We start from the raw sequence: 26,305 nt of genomic DNA, 5'->3' as shown, positions 1-26,305 counted from the left end.
GAATTCATGCAGGGCTCGGAGGATGACCAGAAAGGCCTCCAGGAAGAGGCTAGCGGCCAGACACCCTAGTGCGGAGGCGGCACAGGGGACTTTAGGACCCTGCGCCCCGGGCGCGCGCGCGCACTCTCCGCGGGAGCGGCCGGGGAGGGAGCGGCAGCCGCAGCCCGGAGGGCGGGGCCGGGCGCCCGGGCCGCAGTGCGATTGGCGGAGGCGCGTGGATGACGCGGCCCTGACAGCCGAGGCCCCGCCCCGGGCCGGCCCCGCCCCCCCGCGCGCGCACGCCGGCGGCCCCGCAGCCTCGCTCTGGCCCGCGCCGCGCCCCCGCGCGTCCGCGCCTCAGTCGGTCCCGAGCGCGCTGCGGGGCGGCGGGCTGCGGCGGGGTCCGCGGGCGGCGCGAGACGAAGGTCGGAGCCGGCAGAGTCGCGCAGCGCCATGGCCCCCATCGGCCTCAAAGCCGTGGTCGGAGAGAGTAAGTGGTCCTGCCCCCGCGGCGCCCGGGCTCCGCCGCTGCCCACCCTCGCCATGCCGGGCCTGAGGGGGCTCCCAGCGCCGGCCGCCGGCCAGGGACCCGAACCTGCGGCCCCCGCGCCCTGCCCCTGCCCGCCGGCCTCCCCCAGTCACCGCACATCTCCCCGTCGCCCCCGGAGCCTCTCCATCCCTCCCCGGCACCTCGTCCCCTCGCTCGCGCCCACCCCCGCCGCCCGCCCGGGGTCCCCCCAGCGCCCTCCCCGCGGTGCCCCCGCTCCCTCCCCAGCCTTTTTTATTCCCTGTCCCCAGCCCCTCCCTCTCCCCCACCCTCTCCCGGCTGAGTCGTGACGAGCGGGCCCCGGGTGGCGTCCTCCTCCGGCGTCCTGGGGAGGGGACGAGCCTTGAGCGCGGGCGGCCGAGACCCACCTGGGAGCGGCGCGGCTAGCCGGGGCCACCCCGGGGCCGCCTGGGCGTCCGCAAGGGTTCCCAGGGGTTTCCAAAGACCACCGCGCCTCCTCACGACGTGGGCTCCCCCCCGAGGGTGGGGTCTTCTCGGGGTCACGACCCCTGCGCGATGCTGCTGGTGCTTTGGGGGAGACGGCGGAGCCCCCCGGGCGAGATCGCGCGCTCGGCGGGCGGGGCGAGTCTGCAGGCGCCGCAGTCCGCAGTCTCCCTTTGGCGGGACTCGCAGCTGGCTGGGCACAGCGTTGCGGGCGAAGGGTGCGGGCGGTGGTGGGAGGGAGGATGGTTGTTTGTGGAGCTGCAGGAAAAACAGCATAAATGGATTTTGAAAGAAATGGGTGGAGGCGAGCGTCGTCTGCAGCGGGGTGAGGGCTGATGCAGGATGTTCTCGGTCCCGTTAGATGGGCCGCAGGTGTCGAAAGATCGGTGTTTGGGCTCTGTTTTCATCTCCTAAACCGGGCCAGGCTGCTGCTGTGGCTTTGGCTGCTGCTTTGGGATGAACAGGAAATGAAGACTGGACTTCGCTCTGTAGGAGAGGATAAAAAAGGAAAAACAGTATAAAAATGGTGAAAATGGAGATGTAGTTTCCTCTTTTTTTTTCTATTGAATGCTTTTCGCTGTGTAGTGTTCTTTTTAAAAATTTTTTTGAGCACCCTGTTATTCCTATGCAAGAATGGTGTTGCATAGGCTTTCTTGATTTATTAGCTCAGACGTAAATTGCTGCAAAAACTGAACCCCAGGTGAACAATTTTTTTTTAAGTGCTCAGTGTTGCACCTGCATTGCCCTTGCTTACGCCTTCTGTTTTCTATCGCATTTTGAGGCTGGGTCAGGGATGGAGAGTGCACAGGGATTCTGCAACCTCGACACCCTCATTTGACTCATGCAAAAGACATGCGTGGTAGGAACAGGTAAAAGGCTTGCTAAAATAGGTGGTAATTAAGTTTTACACACACACAGTGTCCATTACCTTGTAATTTTAGTTAGAAAAAATAAACTCATCATTCTGTTTATACCACTTCCTCGCATTAGCTTTTAAAGCATTCCAAAATGTTACATTGTTTCCAATGTTATATTTGAGTGCTGCACCTTGAAGGTAAAATCTCTAATTGTTACAAAAACCAAGGGTTTGCATTCTGCCAAGATTCTCATCCATGCAGGTGGCTCCTTGGGCCTCCTTTCTCACCTTTTTTTTTAGAAGCGAGCATAATGGTTTAAAAAAATCAATATGCCATATGGCCCAAGAATTTTTTTTGAACAAAGCAAAGCTACTGTGTACAAAAATAAAACCAAGGCGGTCTGTAGAAATATGGCCTGTGTGTGAACAGCGTTTTACTTAAGTAACAAACTGAAAGTAAAATTAGGTGTTTTTTGTTTTTTGTTTTTTTGGTTTTTGGTAGTCACTGCAAATCCATTTGAAAATCACCATCACAGCTTGGCCTTGTCAATCCCATATATATTGTTCATCGTCGTATTTGTTAAAAATGAAAATGTGTTTATCTTCACAGCAATTCAAATGATCTTGTTTGGGTGTTTTGTTGTTTGTGTGTTTTGGCACTTGTGTGTTTTTTTAATGCATTGACTATTATTTTGACCACAGCAATATTATATTTTTTAATTTATGTATTTATTGAAACAGTTACAAAGAGAGGAACAGAGAGAGATCTTCTATCTTCTGGTTCACTCCCCAGATGGCCACAAAGGCCGGAGCCGAGATGAAGCTGATCTGAAACCAGGAGCCAGAAGCGCCTTCCGGGTCTCCCACGCAGTTTCAGGGTCCCAAGGTTTTGGGTCATCCTCCAGTGCTTTCCCAGGCCACAAGCAGGGAGCTGGAATGGGGTTGGAGCAGCTGGGACATGGACAGGTGCCTATATGGGATGCCTGCACTTGGAGGAAGAGGATTAGCCGGTTAGCCAGTTGAGCCATTGTGCCAGCTCCTCCCCCCACCCTTTTTCAATATTTTATTTTGACTGGAAAGGCCGACTTACAGAGTGAAGAAGCAGAACGACCGAGTTGACCTTTATTGAGTGGCTGCAGTATAACAAAAAGAGAGACTGTGTCTTCAGCTCAGACATTCGTTCTGAAATGTTTGCTCAGAGGCTGCTAGGAACTCTGGGGTATTCAGAGAAGAATGTCATGGGGCTGCTGTCCCTTCCCGCTGCACCAGGCAGTCCTGGCATGTCTTCCCTGGTACTTCCCTGGCACATTTAGGGTGTGCTCTGTGTTACGCTTGCTTGCATTGGTCTTGCCCAGCTGGGTTCTAAGGTTTTTTGGAGAGAAGTAGGAGGCTGTCTTTCTTGGATGCGTCTTCAGGGCAGAGTTCACGTCTGACAGTCACTGTGAATGACTGGCTGCAAAGTGTGAGACTTAGCGAGAGGACTTTGGAATTAGCTGTGTGACTTGGGTGAGTAGGGGAGTGTTTTTGTTCCTCCATTTCAACTACAAAATGGGTAAAAAATAACACCTGTCTCGTGGGGAGGTGCTTTTGAATGTTTAATGGGGAACGGGGTGCGTGGTTCTTAGCTGACAGGGACTTCAGTAACTGTGGTTACAAAGAGATCTACCATGAGGGCCAGTAATGCTGTTAGAGGATTTGGGGGAAGGGATAGAATAACTGTCCTCTGGGGCGGGGGTGCTAGGGGAGGAAGAGGAGTTTGGGATAAAGTTTTTTTTTTTTTCAGATTTATTTATTTTGATTGCAAAGTCAGATATACAGAGAGGAGGAGAGACAGAGAGGAAGATCTTCCATCCGATGATTCACTCCCCAAGCGACTGCGACAGCTGGTGCTGTGCTGATCCGAAGCCAAGAGCCCAGATCCTCTTCTGGGTTTCCCATGCAGGTGCAGGGTCCCATGGCTTTGGGCCGTCCCCGACTGCTTTCCTGGGTCACGAGCAGGGAGCTGGATGAACAGCGAGTAGCTGGAGTATGAACCAGCTGCCACATGGGATCCTGGTGCTTGCAAAGTGAAGAGTTAGCCACTGAGCCATTGTGCCAGGCTCCTAAATACATATTAAAAAACAAACAACTAAACAAAAACAACCAAGTAAGCTTCAGTCAGGTTTTGGTGGCTGTATCTTTTAACTATATAAATAACCAGGAGGGAACTAATCGATCATGTGATTACACGTCTAGTTAATCTGTTAAGAAACTGTCTGCTTTCCAAAGTGATAATACTATTTTGCATTTCTGTCGATAGCATATGGGAATTCTTATTCTAGATATTGTCAATTTTTAAAATTTCAGGGTTTTAATATATGTATATATATATATTTAAAGATTTATTTTATTTTGATTGCAAAGTCAGATATACAGAGAGGAGGAGAGACAGAGAGGAAGATCTTCCATCCGATGGTTCACTCCCCAAGTGGCTGAAACGGCTGGAGCTGAGCCTATCTGAAGCCAGGAGCCAGGAGCTCTTCCAGGTCTCCCATGCAGGTGCAGAGTTCCAAGGCTTTGGGCCGTCCTCGACTGCTTTCCCAGGCCACAAGCAGGGAGCTGGATGGGAAGTGGAGCAGCCAAGATTAGAACTGGCGCCCATATGGGATCCCGGGTTTGCAAGGCAAGGACTTTAACCACTATGCTATCGCACAGGTCCCTAATTTTTTTTTTTTTCAAATTTATTTTTCTTGGAAAGGCAGATTTACAGAGACAAGGAATGACAGCGAGAAAGATCTTCTATCCACTGGTTCATTCCCCAAGTGGCTGCAGTGGCTAGAGCTGAGCATGTCTGAAGCCAGGAGCTTCTTCTGGGTCACGATGTGGGTGCAGGGTCCCAAGGCCTTGAATCATCCTCTATTGCTTTCCCAGGCCACAGGCAGGGAGCTGGTTGGGAAGTGGAGCTGCCAGGAATAGAACTAGTGTCCATTATGGGATCCTGGTGCTTGCAAGATAAGGGTTAGCCACTGAGCCATTGTGGTGGGCCCAAAGGTTTTTTTTTTTTTTTTTTAATTTTACTTAAAGACAGAATTACAGAGGGTGGGAGGAAAAACAGAGAGAGAGATCTGTCATTCACTGGTTCACCCCCAAATGACTGCTCAGGCCAGAGGGGGCCAGTCCGAAGCCCATGTCTTTCACATGGGTACAGGGACCTGAGGACTTGGGCCAGTTCCGCTGTTTTTTCAGGCCGTAAGCAGGGAGGTGGATGGGAAGTGAAGCAAGTGGTATTTGAACTCTTGCCCATAAGGAATGCTAGCACTACAGACATCGGACTCTACCCGCTACATCACAGCACTGGCTCCAAAAAGCTTATTTTTAATGTTTTATCTTCCTTTGGAAGGTAGTGTGGATTTCTTCATTCTTAGCTTCACAAACACAGGATCAGCTCTGCTTGATAAGATAAGGAGAAGTTGACCGTGTGCCTCGGGGTTTAAGCTGCCACTTGTGGCGTTGGTATCTCCTGAATGCTGGTTCGAGTCCCGGCTGCTCCACTTCTGGTCAAGCTCCCTGCTGGTGCACCTGGGAAAGTAGCAGAGGATCACCCGAGGGCTTGGGCCTCTGCATCCATGTGGGAGACCTGGGTGGAATTTTAGGCTCCTGGCTTCAGTCTGGTCTAGCCCTGGCCTTGTGAACCAGAGAATGGAAGTTTTCTTTCTGTGTCTCCCTCTTTTTCTGTAGTTCTGATTGTCAAATAAATCCCCCCATCTTTTAAAACATATTTATTTATTTTTATTGGAAAGGCAGATTTATAGAAAGAAGGAGAGAGAGAGGATCTTCCATCTCTTGATTGACTCCCCAAGTGGCTAAATAGCCAGAACGGAGCTGATCCGAAGCCAGGAATTAGGAACCTCCTCTGGGTCTCCCACGCAGGTGCAGGGTCCCACGGCTTTGGGCCGTCCTCCGCTGCTTTCCCAGGCCACAAGCAGGGAGCTGGATGGGAAGTAGAACAGCTGAGATTAGAACTGGCGCCCATCTGGGATCCTGGTATAAGCAAGGCAAGGATTTTAGCCACTAGGCTACTGCACTTACACCCATCTTAAAAAGCAAACAGGACCCGGCACTGTGGCATAACAGGCATATTGCCTGTGGTAACAATATTTCATATGAGTGCCAGTTTAGATCCCAGGTGCTCCGCTTCTGATCTAGCTTCCTGCTGAATTGCCTGGGAAAGAAATGAAAGAGCCTGAGTGTCTTGATCTCTGCACTCACGAGGGAGACCCAAAAGAGGCTCCTGGCTCCTGGCTTTAGTTTGATTCTGATCTGGCCATTGCGGCCATTTGGGAGTGAACCAGCAAGAACCCCTCTCTATGTGACTTTGCCTCTCAAATAAATGAAAAACAAAACAAATAGAAAGATGAACACAATTATACAAAGTCCATTAAGGTTCCAGGATATAAGTTCAGTTTATAAAAAAGACTGTATTTCTGGTTACTAGCTATAAATAATTAGAAATTAGTATTTTAGGGTTCAGCATGCTAGCCTAGTGGCTAAAGTCTTTGCCTTGCACATGTCTGGATCCCTTATGGGTGCTGGTTCTAATCCTGGTGGCCCCACTTGCCATCCAGCTCCCTGCTTGTGGCCTGGGAAAGCAGTGGAGGACGGCCCAAAGCCGTGGGACCCTGTACCTGTGAGGGAGACCCAGAGGAGCTCCTGGCTCCTGGCTCCTGGCTTCAGATTGTCTCAGCTCCTGCTGTTGTGGCCACTTGGGGAGTGAATCATCAGACAGAAGATATCTGCCTCTCCTCATCACTGCATATCTGACTTGCCAATAAAAAATATATAAAGTATATAAAAAATTAAAATACAAAAATTAAAAATCTTTAAAAATAAAATAGTAACCTTTTTAACCTAGTTTTTTTTTTTTTAAGATTTATTTATTCTATTACAAAGTCAGATATACAGAGAGGAGGAGAGACAGAGAGGAAGATCCTCCGTCCGATGATTCACTCCCCAAGGGACCGCAATGGCCGATGCTATGCCGATCCGAAGCCAGGATCCAGGAACCCCCTCCAGGTCTTCCACACGAGTGCAGGGTCCCAAGGCTTTGGGCCGTCCTCTACTGCCCTCCCAGGCCACAAGCAGGGAGCTGGATGGGAAGCAGAGCCACTGGGATATGAACCAGCACCCATATGGGATCCCGGGGTGTTCAAGGGGAGGACTTTAGCCTCTAGGCCACGCCGCCGGGCCCACACCTAGTTTTTTTTAAAGATTTATTTATTTTTATTGCAAAGACAGATATACAGAGATGAGGAGAGACAAAGAGGAAGATGTTCCATCCGATGATTCACTCCCCAAGTGACCGCAATGGTTGGTGCTAAGCTGATCCGAAGCCAGGAGCCAGGAACCTCCTCCAGGTCTCCCACACGGGTGCAGGGTCCCAAGGCTTTGGGTCGTCCTCGACTGCTTTCCCAGGCCACAAGCAGGGAGCTGGATGGGAAATGGAGCTGTCGGGATTAGAACCGATGCCCATATGGGATCCCAGTGCGTTCAAGGAGAGGACTTTAGCTGCTAGGCCACAGCACCAGGCCTAGCAAAGCCTATTTTTATTCATAAAAAGAAAAGCATCTAGAGAGTGATGAAGAAAATCAAGTAAATTAAAATACATATATATATATATATATATATATATATATATATATGGTTTATTTGGAAAGCTGGGTTATAGAGAGAGAAGGCAGGACAAGAGAGAAGTCATCCATCAGCTGGGTCAAACCCAAATGTCCGCAACAGCCATGGCTGGGCTGGACCGAAGCCAGGAGCCAGGAGCTTCTTCTGAGTTTCCCTTGTGACCTGCAGACAAGTGGTGTCACACAGCGGGGAATGTGCTCTGACAGAGGCGGCATGGGGAACACTGGAGCCCTTGGGGATGAGGAAGGCTGATGAGGTGCAACAGGACCTTGGTGCTAGGCAGCTGGGCAGAGGAGCATCTGAGGTTGACCTGAGAGCGGGGAGGGTTCAGTCTGGCTGGAGAAGTGCCAGAGCACCCTTAGCCTTCCTGAGATCATATATCTGTACTCTCTGAGCCGTGGGGAGCCAGTTGGATGACCGGGACCCTGGCTGAAAAATGAAAATGAGAAGGAAAAAGAAATAGGTTGTGGGAACGGTCAGCATGGAAGGCCTGCTTACCCTCTGAGGGGAGAAGCTCAGAGGCCGACAAGAAGAGGGCGGGCGGAGGTGTGAGCTGCAGGCTTGGGTTGGGGCATCTTCCAGGGAGTGGAGTGGGGGAACAGGCTGGACCCAGGCAAGGGGATAGAGAGTGAGCGAAGATGCTGGGGGCCATAGGCTCAGCCACAGCAGCTGGCAACCCTGGGAGTGCGAGGGAGCAGCACCCCCAGTAGGGCAGCGTCTGACTTTGTTTTGTTTTGTTTAAAGATTAATTTTTTTATTGCAAAGTCAGATATACAGAGAGGAGGAGAGCTGAGCCAATCCAAAGCCAGGAGCCAGGAACGTCTTCGGACCTCCACGCAGGTGCAGGGTCCCAAGGCTTTGGGCCATCCTCGACTGCTTTCCCAGGCCACAAGCAGGGAGCTGGATGGCAAGCAGGGCTGCCGGGATTAGAACCAGTGCCCATATGGGATTCTGGCACGTTCAAGGCGAGGACTTTAGCTGCTAGACCATGCCGCCGGGCCCGGCGTCTGACTTTGATTCACTGGCCCCGCTCTGACTGATGCTGAGCAGCTTCCAGGGTCCTCCTCTCAGGAGTGAGCCCCCCATTCTGGGCTGGGAGGCTTGTTAGCTGGAAATGCCCGCAGAGCACATCGAGTGAATACCCTGCCTGGTCCCTGGACTCATGGACGGTGTTGGCGCCAGTTGCTAGGGATGTAAGAGAAATCACACATTGGAACTGGACAAGAGTGCCCCTTCAGCCCTTGTTGATTTCCCATCATGGGCTTTAAAAGGATACGGTGCTATAAAGAAACCCCTGAGAAATTACTCAGTGTGGCCTGGCACTGCAGATTAAACCCTTGTTTGTGCTGCTGGGCCTCTATCCCATACTCGTTACAGTACGGGCTGCTCTGTTTCCAGTCCAGCTTCCTGCTGCTGCAGCTGGGAAACAACACATGATGACCCAACTGCTTGAGCCTCTGCCAAGACTGGGGTGGAGTTCCTGGCCCCTGGCTGTTGTGGTTATCTGGGAACTGAACCAACATATGGACATTTTTCTCTCTTTTGCTCTGTCTCTGCTTTTCTCTCTTTCTTGACACTCTGATTCTCAAATATATAAATAAATAATAAATCTTGAGGCTGGCACCATGGCATAGGAACCTAATTCTCTTCCTGTGGTGCCGGCATCCCATGTGGGCACCGGTTCAAGTCCTGGCTGTTCCACTTCCAGTCCAGCTCCCTGGTAATATGCCTGGGGAAGCAGGGGAGGACAGCCCAAGTGATTGGGATCCGCATCCTCTCAGGAGATATGGAAGAAACCCCTGGCTCCTGAGTTCAGACCATCCCACGTCTGGTTTTGGCAGCCATTTTGGGGGAGTGAGCCAGTAAATGGGAGATATTTCTCTCTGGCTTTCAAATATACACACACATATATATGTAGTGTCTTTTAAAAAATAAGCAAAATTATTCAGTATGCAGACTCATGTTTGAGATAAAGGTGCTCTGTTGTGGGGATTTCTTTCTTTCTTTTTAAGGATCTATCCCTTTGAAAAACAAAGGGAGATGTGTAGGACGTGGGTGTTGGTGTTGCTTGTAGCAGCTTGAATCCCCTTTACCGCGATGCCAACCCTGTTGCTTTGGGATTTGAGGAGAAGGTAACCATGCGGCTACTGCATTTCCCCCTGTATTTGGGTGGATTATCTTCTGGGAAACATTGTCACATGGTGATGGGGGCGGGGCGGGGTGGCCTGGCCTGTGTGGGCTGCTTGTTGGGGACCCCAGAGTCTGTGTCTTTAGCTTTTTCTTATTGGACTCTAATTCCTCAGAGAAGTTTCTTCTGTGTTCTGCCGTGGGAGACAAAGGTTTGCCTGCCAGGATTCTGGGACTGAGTGAGGAAGAAGTGCGCAAGGTGGCCCTTAACAGGCAGTTTGCTGCCACCTTAGGGGTTCCTACAAGCCAGGGGTCACCTCAGTGTCCTGCCAGGGGAGGGAAGACCAGTCGACCTGTCGGCAGGACCTTTTGTTTTGTGTATTTGAAAGGCAGGACAGAAGCAGAGACGTGTGTCATCTAGTGGCTTACACTGTGAGGAGTGACTAGCACATCAGCCCCAAAGATTGATGAGACCCCCATCCTGTTGGACCCACCACCACTTTAATCAGTGGTTTCCCTTAGGGTTCAGCTCCCTGAAACTTCAGTCTCAGTTGCTTTCCCAGGCCATTGGCAGGGAGCTGTATCAGCAGTGGAGCAGCCAGGACACAAACTGCTCCCACATGGGATGCAGCGCTGCAGACAGTGGCTTTACGCATTACCGCACCACACTGGCCCCAGGGTCTAGGGCTAAACTGCTTCTTCCATCCTCTCCCACTTCTCAGAAACCAGCCAGGTGCCTTATGCTTCTGCCCATTCTTCTCAGCTCCAGAGGTAGCTGACCCTGCCAGTTCTTGGAACTGCGCATGTCTGGCCGATGTCCACTGTTCCTGGAGCTCAGTGAAGGCTCCACTCCCACAGGGCCAGCACTCAGGGGCCTGCTAAGTTAGCCGTTTGTAGGAAATGAGCCCGCAGACCCAGAGTATAAAAGTTATATTTGCATTTCAGGAGGGAAGGAGGAGCAGGGCCCCCAGCCAGAGGAGGGGACCACTATACTCTTGCTCCTGACAAACCCTCATTCTGGTGTCCGAGGACAGGGCCAGCTGTCTGCACGGCGACCCAGAACCTCACTATGCCAACAAAGGGTTGACACACCAGATCCAGGAATTTTGTAGCAAGCTGGGTCTCTGCTGAGGCTGCGACCAGGCTGGACTAGATGCCCCAGGCTGCTGCTTCCGGCTGCATTCTTCATGCTGCTCCGCTCCGCCTTGAGACCCCAGGATACCTCCCCAGGTAGGGCTCTTTAATCTAGAACTTGCCGCTGAACTACGTGGTGTGGAGAGAAAAACCTCACAGTCATGTCTCACCCCACCATCCTCCAGCTTGGGGCAGGTGGCAAAGGTCAGTGTTTTTAAGCTTCAGTGCAGAATGTTCATATACTGCATGGCCAGGGAGTCAGAGCCCCCCGCCTACCCGTCTGCTGTCACTGGTCAGCTAGAGGGAGTGGCCTGTGCTCCAGACGACCCAGAGAGGAAAGTCTACCCGAGAAGTGTGTGAAAGGAAGAATAATAGGAAGATGACAGAGTCTCAGGCAATGACCTTGTCAGGGACACAGGCCAGGGCAGAGGCTGCCACTGCCACCACTGTGTCCCACTGAGAAGCCAGGAACCCGGAGCTCAGACATGCGGTATTGTGAACTGACCCAGTGAGGTGGGGAGCCAGCCAGCTAGGCCAGCCATACAAACGGCAAGCAGTGGCCTTGCTGAACGACAGAGCCAGGTTTCAGACCTAAGAAGCAGTATGCTCTCTGTGCAAGGTGTGGAGGCTGCGGGCAGTTTGCACAGTGCGAGTGGGAGTGTGAGGGTGAGCACAGCCCCTGCTCTCTGCCCTGCGGGAGGGTGACGCTACCACTGCTCTCTGCCCTGCGCGCTGGGCCGCTCCTTGGAGCGCCACCTCCTTCCTGGGCTGGATGCTGGGCCAGACCCCAACAGGATGTTTTCCTTTAATGTTATCTTATTGAAACCAGTCGGCAGGATTGGGAGAGAGGAAGCAGACCTCCTGAACTGGACCTTTGTGTGCTTGGGGCTGTCATGGGGGTGGGGGACATTTCCTGCCTTCTGGAAGCTTCCCTGAGGCTGTGTGTGTTTGTGTGTGTGTGTGTGTGTGAGAGAGAGAGAGAGAGAGAGAGAGAGAGTTAGTTTGACTTCTGTGTCATGGCTTTATTACAGGTTCCACACAGGGCTCTAACTTACCTTATCATGCAGCATGGGATTGGACCTTTGATTTAGTATTAGTATATTTAAATGATATATTTAGCCCTACTTAAAGGAGTTGCAGAGTGAGAGAGAGGGAGAGACAGATCTTCTACCTGCTGGTACACTCCCCAAATGGCTGCAATAGCCAGAGCTGAACTCTACCAAAGCTGGGAGCCAGGAGCTGCTTCTGGTCTCCCATGTGGGCGCAGGGGCCCAAGAACATAAACCATCCTCCACTGCCTTCCCAAGCCATAAGCAGGGAGCTGGATTAGAAATGGAGCAGCCAAGACTAGAACTGGCATCCGTATGGGATCCTAGTGCTTGTAGGTAGAGGGCCAGCAAGTTGAGCCATCACGCCAGCCCCCTTAAATTGTTTAAATTTTTTAAAAAGATTATTTTTATCCTTGCGCAGGGGCCATGCTAATCTTCTCTGTATCGTTCCAATTTTAGTATATGTGCTGCTGAAGTGAACACAGATTATTTTTAAATTTTTATTGGAAAGGCAGATATACAGAGAGAAGGAGAAATCAGAGAGGAAGATCTTCCGCCAGTTCACTCCCCAAGTGGCCACAACGGCTGGAGCTGAGCTGATTCAAAGCCAGGAACCAGGAGACTCTTCCTGGTCTCCCACATGGGTGCAGAGTCCCAAGGCTTTGGGCCATACTTGACTGCTTTCCCAAGGCCACAAGCAAGAAGTTGGATGGGAAGTGAAGCAGCCGGGATTAGAACCAGCACCCATATGGGATCCTGGTGTGTTCAAGGTGAGGACTTTAGCTACCAGGCTACTGCACCAAACTCCCCTTTTAAGACTTATTTTTATTGGAAAATCAGGTTACAGAGAAAAGGAGAGACAGAAAAATCCCCCATCTGCTGAATCACTCCTCAGATGGCTACAATGGTTGGAGCTGAGCTGATCATGAGCCAGGAGCTTCTTCCAGGTCTTCTGTGGGTGTGCAGGGTCACAAGGACCTGGGCCATGCTGCCAGTGCATCCCATATGGGGAGGATCAGCTAGTTGAGCTATCACACTGGTCCCCTTAAGCAGGTTAAATCTTAAAGCAGGACCGGTGGGACTAGGCAGTCTTGAACTTGAACGTAAGTAGGTTCCCACAACCACTGTCATACACAAGTAGTTATTTCTCTCAGCTTCACTTTCTCTGTGAATGGACAGGATGAGAATTTCTCAGCTTCTGCTGTTGGGCTTTCTGAGTGAGTAGCCTGTAGGATGTTTAGCACCTCCCCTGGTCTCTACTGTTTAGGCGCTAAAGCACCACACCTCCCCAGCCCCAAGCCACACAGTGAAAGCCGCTTCCAGGACATTGTGGTGGTGCTGCTAGTTAAATCACTGTTTGCTATCCTGGCATCCCATATCAGAGTACAAGTTCAAGTGCCCACCTGCGCTGCTTCCAGCATTCCTGCTAACGTACCCGGGAGAAACAGCAGAAGATGGTCCAAGTGCTTGGGTCCCTACGTGGGAGGCCTGGATGGAGCTCCTGACGCTGGCTCAGCTCTGGCTGTTGGAGGGGAGTGAACAAGCAGAATGATGATTCTCTCTCTCTCTCTTGCTCTGTCTTTCAAATAAATACATAAAGAAATCTTAAAGTTACCAGCCATGCTCAGTGTCTCCTGGGGAAGGAAAATCGCTCCATTGAAACACCTAGACCGAGTCATCTTACGTGCCCTGTCTGTTCTCAGTTTCTTGTGTGAAACACTCCATTCTTTTCCCCTCTCTTCAAAGCGCATTTCCCCTAATCCTTCAGTCCATAGGGAGACTGCCTTTTCAAGATAAGAGGCTGCGTCTTCCCGGTTAAGATGCTGGGTCCCACATCTTGGGTTCCTGCCAAGATCAAGAGTGCCGTTCTGGGGCCCACACTGTGGGGGGGAAGGGGGGAGAGCGGATTGTGCAAGGGTCAGCACGCTTAGCGAAGAGCACTGAGCTTCTGGCAGACAGACAAGATGCTGGCTGGCGGTGCACATGGGCGTGCACAGACGAGCCTTGCTGCTAGTGGTGTGCAAGGACAGTGTCTGGTGTTTCCATGGCAGGCGTGAAATGCTCCTTGATACCCAAGTGAGTGCTGGTCCTGCCGTCTTGTATCAAAGCGACCCCGTCCCTACTCTGCAGTCCATTTTCAGCAGCACATGAAGTGATAGCAGTGCCTTCTTCCCTGGAGGATCAATTAGCAAGTTTCGGTTCAAAATATCAGTGTGGCGGTGTTGAACACCACAAGCTGGTAATCTTAGGAAGGTGCAGGTTGTTTTGGTTGAGACCTTAGAGTTGACTGTTGGTGTGTATTTTATGTTTTCACAGCTCTTGGACATGGCCAGGAGGAGGTGCAGTGATGGCTGTCTCTGACATTTGCCCCGGAGTGCCTGGTTCTGATCTCAGTGTGCCCAGTTGGACTTCCTTCTTACTAACCCAAGGCCCACAGTCCCTGAGGCTTTGCTTACACATGTTTTTCTAGCCCCTTAACCTTTTGGCCCTAAACCCTTATGAAGTGGGAAAGTAAGATTGAAAAAGCCAACAGTCAGTGATCTTCCAGAGAGAAAGCCAATAGTTCCTCCTGTAACGGAGCCCGGCACCTTCGTGACCCTGAGGTTAGGATTCGGTTTCTCAGATGTCAGCCATTTCCCATCATGCACACCTCTCTGGTGTTGGCAGAAGCCCACGTCGCCTGGCTGTCCTAACATTGGGCCTTGGGAGTCTTACGCAACCTCTGGGGGTGCTTGCTGCTGTGAAGCCGTTGTTAATCCACCTGCAAGCTGCCTTTATCCCACCCCTTGATTCCACTCACACCACTCAAAGCTCGGAACCTAAATAGAAACATCCTCAGATTGTAACTAGGCTCAGCCATTGTCCTTCAGCAGTTAAGGGAGTGGTACCCTCTTCCTGCCCCATGGATAACAACTTCTGGTCTTTTTTATATCTGCAAAGTGTCATTTAGGAGCAAAATCATGGTAACTAAAATATACTAACTTAATTGTTGTCTTTACAGGCATTAAAGTCAGACTGTAGCCATCTTCAAATGGAGGCACTCTGGAGTGATCCCATATCAAGAAAGTTGTGTTCATTTTTTTTTTGTTTATTTGAGAGGCAGGGAAAGAGTCTTTCCCACCTGCTGATTTACTTTCCAAATGCCCACAGTGGCCAGGGCTGGAGCTGGAAGATCCTTGTGCAAGTTACAGAGAGAGTTACAGAGAGAGGGAGAGACAGAGAGAAGTCCTCCATCTGCTGGCTTACTCCCCAAATGGCCGCAGTGTCCAAAGCTGAGGTGATCCAAAGCCAGCAGCTTATTCCTGGCCTCCCATGTGGGTTCAGGGGCCCAAGGCCTTGGGCCATCCTCTGCTGCTTTCCCAGACTATAGAAAAAGAGTTGGACTGAAAGTCGAGCAGCTGGGACACAAAATAGTGTCCATATTGGATGTTGGCAGTTGAACCACTGCTCTGGCCCCTAATATGTACCTGTGAAAGGCTCAAGTTCTCGCCTTGCACATGCCGGGATCCCATATGGGCACTAGTTCATGCCCCTGTGGCTCCGCTTGCCATCCAGCTCCCTGCTCGTGGCCTGGGAAAATAGTAGAGGACAGCCCAGGGCCATGGGACCCTGCACCTGCTTTGGAGACCCAGAAGAAGCTCCTGGCTTCTGGCTTTGGATCGGTGCAGTTCCAGCCATGGCGGCTGCTTGGGGAGTGAATCAGTGGATGGAAGATCTTCCTGTCTCTCCTGCTCGCTCTATATATGACTTTCCAATAAAAATAGAACAAATCTTTTTTAAAAAAAGTATTTTGGCTAATTTTGTTCTGACAGAGTAGTTAAAAATTAGGATATGGGGAAATTTTAAGAAGGCAGATGCTTCTTACCCAAGTGTGTCTTCGATACCAAACTCTGCATGTGGGTGGCATAGCTAAGGGAGGTTGTGTGTTCACATCCACTTGGTTTACAAGCTTGAACTTGTAAGTGCTTTTTTTTAGAAAATTTTTAAAATTCTTATTATTCTATTTTGATGATCTTTACCTAGTCAATTAGGGCACAAAGGGTCAAGAGCTATAGGAAAGTGGATAGGACCACTGTTTCCACATTCTCTCTTTTTAAATTTTTTTATTTTTCTGTATCTAGGGGAAGGGGATAGATAAAGGGAGAAGCCCCACCCACCCAGCCTCCCCCCCATCCCAGGTCCCCGATGTGGGGCATGCTCTGAGGGCGCTGCTCAAGTGGTTTTGTTAGCTCAACTGTTCTGAATTGCTGCTGATCTCGCCACTCCAAGCACAATGAAATCTCTCCAGAATCCACTGGCTGACATAGTCCACCTTAGAGTCTCCGTTTGCCTAGGAGACTCACTGCCAACACATGGCTGGGGTAGTTGATCGATTTGTTCTGTCCTCCATCTTGTGTTATGGTACCAGGTGTCCTCTGCAGGCTCCAATGCTCCAATGGACTGCCGTATCCTCCATGTGCACTGGATATGCTGTCCAATGCTCTGTCTGAGCCACTGAGGAGGGTCAGCTTTGACACATACACTCCATGGTCAGACCATGGAACCTGCTCTTCTCTTCATGGTTGGGTTCTGAGTTCAGCAGTTCAGTTGGGGGGATCTCCAAAAAAACTTAGTCCGTGTGTGCATGCAAGTACAGGGTCTGGCACAGTCTGTCGCCCCAGTCAGCTTATGCATATACTAGTGCTTGCAATTGCTGGGTCTGTTCTGTTTCCAGACTTGTCTTTTACACAAATCAGTGGGTGTTGAAGTCCAGCCTGGTTCTGCCCACCACACACTCGACCCTCACATAAACCAGTGGAAGCTGCGGCCTAGTCAAAGCGACCCACAATAACCCCTACCAGTACCACCCTCTGTCCTGGTTCCCGTGCTTGCCAGTATGTACAGCAGACTGGTCCAGTGTGTCCCACATCCCATTCAGCCCTCATACATGTCAATGGGCATTGAAGCTACTACAACCCAACCAGCCCAACTCTCCAGCCCACACACATGCCAGTGGGTATCATTCTGTCTAGCCATGTCTACCCTAGTCCTGGTTCTCAGTGGGAGTGGTAACCCAAGAGGGAGGTGCCCACTGTTCCCCTACTGGGCCCATTCCCACTTCCAGATCATGTATTCTCTAGGTGGTTCTGCAGTTTAACTTGACAGAATTAGCCCCTAGTACCAGCCTCTGCCAGCTGGTGCTGTGGCAAAACCCAACCAACCCTCACCCATTCTGACCTATGCACACACCAGTAGGAACTGTCAACCCAGCTTGGCTTTTCCCTGATCTAGCTCACATGAGACCAACAGATGTTGTAGCTCTGCCCAGTCTGGTCTTCCTCCATCCCAACTCCTGCTCTTCAGCAGGAGTGGTGGTCCTTCAGGGGAGCCCCATGCAGCTCCCCTACTGGCTTTGCCCCTCCCCAGTTGTCACGTGTGCTGGTTGGGTGCTGCAGCCTCACTTCAGCATTTACCAGTGGGTGCTGTAACATGACCAAGCCCACCCTCAACTCCAGCTCAGGTTGGTGGGGGCTACAACCTAGCCCAGCCCAGTCGGCACCCATTCCCAGTGCTCATGTGTACTGGCATGTGTTGCAACCAAACCCAGCCTGACCCACACTCCATTCTGATGCTCGGATTTGCCAGCAGATGATGTGAACTGGCCCAGCTGGGTCTGCCTCCAACCTGTGCCAAATGTATGCTGATTCCCTGGCCTGGTCTGGGCTGCTCCCTATTGTGGTTCTTGTGCTCACTTGCAGGGACTGTGTCCCAACAGAGGAGTTTCCCAAGTTCCCTCATCAGAACCTCTCCCAATACCAGATCTCACGCATGCCTGTGAGTCCATGGGCAGGCCCTACCTAGTCCACCTACTATCCTAGCAGGAATAATGGTCTTTCCTGACTGGCCTTCAACTCGTTCTGGTTCTTACTGTTGGATGTTTCAGCCCAGCTAAGCCTGTTCCATACCAAACATACCATAGCCTAGCCTGTCCTACACCTACTCTGGTCCTCACCAACACCAATTGGTGCTGGAGTCTGACCCAATCTGGTGCGCTCAGCCCCAGTCCACACTTTTGCCGAGGGACACTGCAGCCATGTCCAGATGAGAATGCAGCTCCCACTCCAGCCCCTGCACTCACCAATGGGAACCACAACCCAGCCAGGGCGTCCCCTTAGCTCCCCAACTGGGCCTGTTCCCAGCCATAGATCCTGAACATGCCAGTGGTTGCTCCGACCTGGCTTGGCGTAATCCATCACCTGTCATGACTTTTGCCTTTGAATGCTGTAGCCTCACCTGGCCTGCCCCAGTCCCGACTTTTCGCTGGCGGGTGTGGGCCAGTTCTTGTTCCCCTGTCTCCCTAGCAGTCCCTGTGAAAGGCCTCCAAGACTTTTCTGCAGTGATCTTTGAACTGGGGGTCCTGACTCCTGGGGGCTGGCTGTGGGGATGGTATTGTCTTGGTGGTCCCTCTAGTGGGGACCGGGACTTGAGGTGTGATGTCCATGCTGAGAAGAACTTTGGGACACGGGGTACACAGGTGAGATGAACCAATGTACATTTTATTGAATTTTTTTAGGACAACTTATATGAATTTTTTTTGCAGGACAAGCAGGTTGGTAAAAGTTACAAGTTGGGCTTGGCGGCATGGCCTAGTGGCTAAGGTCCTCGCCTTGATCCCATATGGCCACTGGTTCTAATCCCGGCAACTCTACTTCCTCTCTATCTCTCCTCCTCTCAGTATATCTGACTTTGTAATAAAGGTAAAATAAATCTTTAAAAAAAAAAGTTACAAGTTAACTGAACAATGGTACACAGACTGCTCCAACAATAGATCACAGGGAATTAGGGGAAATAGTCACCAGCTCCGAGCAGCCGGATAGGTAAACACGAGTTACAGTAATCAACACTGGTGAATAAACAGATCTAACTAGAAAAGGAATCTAATAGAACTTTGTACTCATACGTTTAGGCCACTGTCACTAAAGGAAGATGGAGATGGTACAAAACACAAAATGCCAAGGTGAAATGGCCTGTGCCAATAGGGAAGGCAGCACCCAACCAGCACACCTCCCACTGGTTTAGGTGAGGGACGAGTGTGTGATGGGCAGAGCCGGGAAGAGCTGCAATACTCATCGGTTCCAATGGAGGTCGGGGCTCAGAATAGATCCAACCCAGGGGTTACAACCACCAGCTGATCTGAGTGATGGACTGTGGCGGGCACTGTGCTTACTAGTAGTACATGTAGGAGCCTGGACTGGGAATGCCTCAGAGTTTCTTTGGGGATTCCCCTGAACAAAATGGAGGAATCAAAACATTACCCAAGAAAAGATGGAAGATGGAGTAGATCAATCAACCACCTCAGCTATAGGCTTCCAGCGGAAAACTGGACAAGGGGAAACTCTAAGATAGACTATGTCAATCAGTGGACTCTGCACCAGCCTCATCGTACCTGGACTGTTGCTGATGATATGTTGGAGCTTCTAATTGATAGAGGTGACGCTCTGCTGGCTCTACCTTCAAACCTGAGAGGGCCTCCCTAAGAGGCCGTTGAACTTGACTGGACAGTGGGATGCTGGACTCTGTATGGAGTGAGCCTGTAATTAGGGAATCCCAACGGAACCTGAGCTGTGGTTATGCATCAAGGTGAAGAAGTTCACCATAGGGGAGGGGTTTGGGGTGAAGGAGGGAGAATCCCAGTACCTATGAAATTGTGTCATGTAATACAATGTAATTAATGAATAAAAAAAGTCAAAAAAAAGAGATAATAACCATTTCCATTGTTAGAATTAAAAAAAAAAGAAGATGGAGATAATGAAGAAGCCTCGCACCTCCCCAGACACGTTAGCCAGCCTCGCACCTCCCCAGACACGTTAGCCAGCAAGGCTTATCCTCAATCCCAGCAGAGTCTGCTCCCTGCAGCATTCCCAGTCTGCTGAGAGGGTTGAGAGTCAGAGTCCTCGGGTGTTGTGATCTGGTTTTGGGGGAGCAGATATCCACTATGAATAAACCTCCGCAGTATTGGACCTCTTGGGTTAAATCTCACCTCCTTCAACACCTTGAACAGACCTCATCTCACTCCCAGCAGGCAGGGCTCACTGCCCAACCCGGGGCTTCCGTCCTGATACTTTAAGTCAGACACTGGAGAGGGGAGGCTGTAAGGATGAGGTTGGGAGGGAGTCATCCTGTTTGAAGGTGAATGAAAGAGGCTTTGGCTTCGTGTTCATGGCACAGAGGGCAGTCTTTGGAAGGCATTGGCTGCGTTCAAGACCTGGAAAGACTTGCAGGCGATCCCTCCAGCACATCCTGAAGCCTCCTCTCCCTCCCTGGAGTGCTCGTTCTCCCTGTACTTGGCTCTGATCCTAGACTGTCCTATCCTTGAGCCTGACTTGGAAATGTTGTACCTGCTCTCCCTGTGCCTGCAGAACTCACACATTTAGGAGCTGGTTTCTTCTTTTTTTTTTTTTTTTAAAGATTTATTTATTTTATTACAAAGTCAGATATACAGAGAGGAGGAGAGAGAGAGGAAGTTCTTCCGTCCGATGATTCATTCCCCAAGTAACCACAACGGCCTGTGCTGCACCAATCCGAAGCCGGGAACCAGGAACCTCCTCCAGGTCTCCCACATGGGTGCAGGGTACCAAATCTCTGGGCCATCCTTGACTGCTTTCCCAGGCCACAAGCAGGGAGCTGGATGGGAAGTGGAGCTGCCGGGATTAGAACCAGCACCCATTTGGAATCCCGGCGCGTTCAAGGCGAGGACTTTAGCCGCTAGGCCACACCGCCGGGCCCATGGAGCTGGTTTCTTCTTACACCTCCCGGGACCTCCTCCCCAACCCCATCACCCTGGAGTTCAGGAAAGTTTGCAGTTTCTGTTTGATCGTTGTTCCCTCTCTCAAATGGTCTTGTCTTCCCCCTATTAAACTCTGGGCCAGCCACTTTCCTCAGCTTACCTAGAAGAGTGTAGGAAGAAGAACATATGGGGCAGACACAGGAGAAGGAACTGTGGGAGGTGGAAACAAATCCCTCGCATGGCAGAGGCTGCAAAAGGCCACCAGCAAGCAAAATAGCCCAATAGCCTCCAAGAGGGCAGAGCCCAGAATCGTGTAGAAGAGCTGTGTTTCAGACAAGGGTTCCTGGCATAACCAGTGACAGAGCTCCCCACAGCACTGGCCCCAGGCCCAGTCAGCCACCCAAACCGGGCCAGCACCAGCCCCAGTGAACTGGGCTGCCGTGTCAGTGTCCCTTGAGATGGAGCTGGTTTGGAAGCTGTGGCCTGGGAAAAGTGAGGTCGGGGGGTAGTGATGGGGGAGACCAGCCACACGGCTCAGGCACCCACCTGTCAGTGTCCGGGGTCTTTAGAGCACCATTGTAGACAGCCACTGGCTCAGTAGCTGGGAGGTGCTCCTGCCCAAGGAGGGGGTGAAGATGGACTTGAAGCAGGTATGTCAGGGTGTGAGGGGCTGCAGCAGGAGAGCCTCTGCCAGTGCCGAGAGCACAGTCATGGTCATCTCTCTAATATTCATAAGGATGTTTGGCACATAGCTGGTATGCAGTAGATATCATTGAATGTGTGAAGAAAAATTGTATGTAGTGAAACACACTGGGAAACGGGAGGTGGAAACTCCACAGAGGAGCTACTAGAAAGCAGTTGGAGATCATAGAGTGCTTGAGTAGTAAGAGGGTTGGAATACCACTTCAAGGAGATGGTAGTGGATCCTGAGGCTGAGCACCTAGCTGTGGGCTTGACGTGCGCTAGCTTAATCTGCAGAGCAGCCCAGGGAGGCAGGTGTGGTCGCTCCCAATGTAGACAGGGACATAGTGGTGCAGAGCTAGCTCTTTCGTATCTTGGAAGGGGAGCTGGGACTCAAACCCAGGCCCTGCAGTGTGGGATGCAGGCATCCAGCTGTGACCACTGCCTGCAGAGGCCGCCTGTTCTGTTCAGGGTTTATGTTTGCATTCAGGAGATTCAGGTGTGATGTGTCTTGATGCAGTTGTGCTGTTATTCTCAAATGTATTCACATGGTTATTGCAGTTCTGAGAATATGTGATTTTTTTTGGTAAACTACTCATATTGTTTGAGATACAGATATTTTCATGTTTATCTCAAAGCCATATTTTTAATATGTACTTCCTTTTTATATTCTATGAACATCTTTCTTGTTGGAAATGTGGCAAAATGTTCTTATTTCTTTGGATAATATGCTTTTTAGAGAAATGTTTGCTTTTCATCTACTTGGAGACAGTGGCAGAGCTGTCTCATCCCTGGCTCACTCCCCAAATGCTTAGCAGTAGCCAGTGCAGGGTGAGGCTGAAGCCGAGGGACCTCCATTCAGGTCTTCATGGTAGGCGGCAGGGACTCAGCTGCGTGAGCCGGCGCCTGCTGTCTCCCAGAATCACTCACACTAGTGGGAAGCTGGACTGGAAGCAGAGCAGCTAGGACTTTAACAGGCAGTTGACAGTCCCTGGAACTTCAGCAGCTGCACTACAACACCCATCCCTGAAAAATAATTTAAAAAAAAGATTATTGTTTTTGAAAGAGTTGCAGCTAGAGAGAGACAAAGAGAGAGATTCTTCCATCCACCGGTTCTTTCTCCAGAGAGCTGCAACAGGGCTGGGCCAGACGGCAGCCAGGAGTGAGGGACTTCTTCCAGGTCTGCCAGCTGGGTGAAGGAGCCCAAGGATGTGAGCCATCTTCCACTGCTTTCCCAGGAGCATTATCAGGAAGCTGGGTCAGATATGGAACAGCAGGATTTGTGCCCATGTGGGATGCCGGCATTGCAGGCAGCGGCTTTACCAATCTACAACCCAGCATTGGTCCCTGAATAATACATATATTTTTCTAACATGCTTACTTCACATTATTTCTCCTGTGTAAAAACCTCTATGTTACCACAACCGGCACCTGGGTCCTCTATATGGACACTGGTTTGAATCTTTCTAAGATGGTCTGTGGATTCCCACTGTGGAAATCTGGTTTCAGAGGTTGGAGGTCAGATGGCTGTGGGGTTTGTAAATGGCACTGACAGCAACCTTGGCAAACCTGCCCAGGGTGCCAGCGCACCTCTGGCAGAGGGTACCGGGTAGTCATCAGTGCCAGCCATGAGCCATGGCTGCTTGGGGACAGGGTGGGACTGAGACACAGAAGCCAGGCGTCGATGACCTTGCAAGGCGTGCTGTGAGGTACCCCATCTTGTTCCCCGGGCACAGGGGACAGGTTGGCAAGCATGAGGGTCTCTTGACTGATAGTGGCTTCCTCCTAGCATTCCACACCCAGGCCGGTGTTCAGAGCCCTCCCACCATCACACTGGTATCTGCCTTTTTGTGTTAATACATATTTTCATTGGTATTACTGTAGGTACTTTTTGTTGAATATCTCAAAATGTACCAGGCTTTGTCCTACCATCCTGGGAATTTTACCTCACCAATCACCACAACAGACCATTAAAGTATTATGATTCTAACTTGGCAGATGAGACAACTAAAGTTTAACATGTTGGGCTCAATGGCGTGGCCTAGCAGCTAAAGTCCTCGCCTTGAAAGCCCCGGGATCCCATATGGGCACCGGTTCTAATCCCAGCAGCTCCACTTCCCATCCAGCTCCCTGCTTGTGGCGTGGGAAAGTAGTCGAGGACGACCCAATGCATCGGGACCCTGCACCCGCGTGGGAGACCCGGAAGAGGTTCCTGGTTCCCGGCATCGGATCGGCACGCACCGGCCCGTTGCGGCTCACTTGGGGAGTGAATCATCGGATGGAAGATCTTCCTCTCTGTCTCTCCTCCTCTCTCTGTATATCTGACTTTGTAAAAAAAATAAAAATAATAAAAATAAATAAAGTTTAACATGCTGTAAACTTGGCCAAACTCAACACAGCTAGAACATGTCTGGACTTGAATTTTAACTGCCATTTGTTAACTTCAATACTCCACTCGATGATTGTTCTTAAAGGCTTGGGATGGAGGTACTCTTTGTCTGAGTAGCCAGCATTATATCCTACGCCACTGGGATTCTGTCCAGAGGGTACCTTTTTTCTTATTTTCAAAGTTTATTTATCTTTATTGGAAAGGAGATTTATGGAGAGAAGAAGAGAAAGATCCTCTATCCACTGGTATGCTCCCCAAGAGGCCACAACAGCTGGAGTTGAGCAAATCTGAAGCTAGGAGCCAAGATCTTCCTCTGGGTCTCCCAAGTGGGTGCTGGGTCCCTAGGCTTTGGGCCATCCTCTGCTGCTTTCCCAGGCCACAAGCATGGAGCTGGTAGGGGAGTGGAGCAACCAGGACAAAAACTAGCACCTGTATGGAATCCTGGCATATGCATGGCAAGGGTTGAGCCCCTGAACCATCGCACTGGGCCCCAAAAGGTGACTTTTGCATGAACTTCTACTCCCAGGTTGGAGGAATTTCAGGCTTTCTGGGGTCTTAGCATTGGTGGAAGGGGCCAGAGGTTGAGGCTTGAGGTCCCGCAGCCTTCAGTCTCTCTCAACTGGGAGGCAGATCCTGGTGATCTTCTCTGGGCTAGTGGACTCACCCATACTTGGAGGACTTTGGCTGTATTTCTCCCAGCTTCTGCCCGTTTATAGTGCCATTCCAGGGGCTCTGACAAGCCCTGGGCCCGGAGTCTGGTATCGATTACTGGAGGAGACAGTCATGAGTCCCCAGGCTGAAAGGGCTTCATGGACTGGGGCCCTGCAAGCCCTAGGTGACTCCTCGGGCAAAGGCTCCATCCTGTTTGGAGCTCCAGTTGGAAGAAGATGGCCAGGTTGGTCATCGGAGACCACTTGCTATTTATCTCGGGGTTTGAGAGAACTTTTTGGAGTTCGGGAAGGCACCCAGTTGCTGGAGGTACCTTTCTTGCTCACTTGGCCCCGAGGGCAGCAGAGCCATTAGAATGAGGTCTCTATGTCACATGGAGGAACGGGGGCGGGTGGGGGTGGGGAGAGGCGGGATGGGGGCACCTCGGGTCTTCTGACAGGGCTGGTGGAGGAGGCAGGTGGCTGCGCAGACACTGCGGTTGCCCACAGCTTGGTGCCCAGAGGCAGGGTCCCAGCAGGACCAGCTTGAGCTGCGTCTTTCCCTCTGCTGGATAAAAGAGATTTAGGAATGGGAGGAAGTGTGGCTACTGGGGATTAGATGTGAGGTGGGAGCCCAAGCCGCGGACTCTTAATACTAAAATGGGCTCTAATCCCTGTTTCCGTTTCAGTATTGGATTAAAAATGTAGGGCAAGGATGGAATTGGTTATTAACAACAGCCAGGACAAATATATGGCCTCGGAATTTTGGAAAGGGAAGGAATTGGCGGGAAGTGCCGGGGCTACAATCCTCATTTTCTTGTGTCTTTTAGCTCTGATATATTTGGTTTGATTTTTTAATTGTGTTTCTGCTGTTCCCCATCAAAAAATGACTTAAGCAAAATCTTTTTGTTTTTTCAGTGACTTTAAATGAATTTTTACTGGCAAAAGCTCCATTTTCATTGTCAATAGTATAATAACTTTAGTTTGAAAAAAGATTTATTTATTTGAAAGACAGTGTTACACAGAGAGATCATCCATCCACTGGCTTACTACCCAAATGGCCACAGCACTCAGGCTGGGCAGGGCGAGTGCCCAGTCAGGAGCTTCATCTGGTTCTCCCACTTGTATTCAGAAGCCCAAGGACTTGGGCCATCCTCCTCTGCTTTCATGTGCCGTTAGCAGGGAGCTGGGTTGGAAGTGGAGGGCTGGGTCTTTAATTAGCACCCATCGGGAATGTCAACATCTCTGGCAGGAGCATTATGCCACAGCGTTGGTGTCAATAAAAAAAAGTAAAAAAGTAGAAATATGCCGTTTTTGTGCTATCACAGTAGCAAAAATTACACGTAACTGATGCTCATTTGGAAAGTCACACAGTATTGGTGAGGTTGTGAATTAAGCTGTAGGCAGAATTCAGCAGAACTTATGAAGACCCCTGAATGTGTATACTTTTGGCCCATTCATACTGTACCCAGAAAGCTCTCCTAACAGTAATTTGGGCGAAGAAGAGCCCTGGTCAGAAAAACGCCCAGTGACATGAAGCGTTCTTCCTGTGCAGAAAGACATCAAAAGGCACACATTTGCAAGTAAAGATTAATTGTAATGTTACAGCACACAAACAATGTCTTTGTTTAAGCTTTTCTCTACATGGCTGCTTTTTAAAATTTATTTGTTTTTATTGGAAAGGCACATTTATAGAGAGAAGGGGAGACAGAGACACAGAGAGGAAGATCTTTTATCCACTGTTTCACTCCCCAAGTGGCCACAGTGATTGGAGCTGAGCCAGTCAGGAGCCAGGAGCTGCTTCTGGGTCTCCCACGCAGGTGCAGGATCTCAAGGCTTTGGGCCGTCCTCCACTGCTTTCTCAGATCACAAGCAGGAAGCTGGAGGGGAAGTGGGGCCGCCAGAATTAGAACCGGCGCCCAGAAGGGATCCAGGCAAACACTTTCGCCACTAGGCTAACATGTTAAACCCTAAAATACGAATTTCTTATTATTTATAACCATTTCACACCTTTCTGC

The 26,305-nt window shown here is 50.7% G+C and overlaps 1 protein-coding gene and 1 non-coding gene across 2 annotated transcripts in view; one reads left to right on the top strand and one right to left on the bottom strand.

Moving 5' to 3' along the window:
• Positions 1-282: 282 nt before the first annotated feature.
• STXBP1 (syntaxin binding protein 1) overlaps positions 283-26,305 on the top strand; it is a 62,607-nt gene continuing 36,584 nt past the window's right edge. Inside the window, exon 1 of the mRNA XM_058672571.1 lies at positions 283-469. Within this exon, the coding sequence (XP_058528554.1) occupies positions 433-469 (37 nt within the window). The 5' untranslated portion in view covers positions 283-432. The remainder of the gene's footprint in view (positions 470-26,305) is intronic.
• On the bottom strand, positions 12,179-12,286 carry LOC118759990 (U6 spliceosomal RNA). Its single transcript, XR_004996514.2, has one exon. It is a non-coding gene; the product is annotated as a U6 spliceosomal RNA (small nuclear RNA).

Source organism: Ochotona princeps, chromosome 14 (genome assembly GCF_030435755.1).
Source record: "Ochotona princeps isolate mOchPri1 chromosome 14, mOchPri1.hap1, whole genome shotgun sequence".
NCBI lineage: Eukaryota > Metazoa > Chordata > Mammalia > Lagomorpha > Ochotonidae > Ochotona > Ochotona princeps.
The sequence above is the reverse complement of the archived record's forward strand: the minus strand, read 5'-3'. Positions and strand labels throughout refer to the sequence as shown.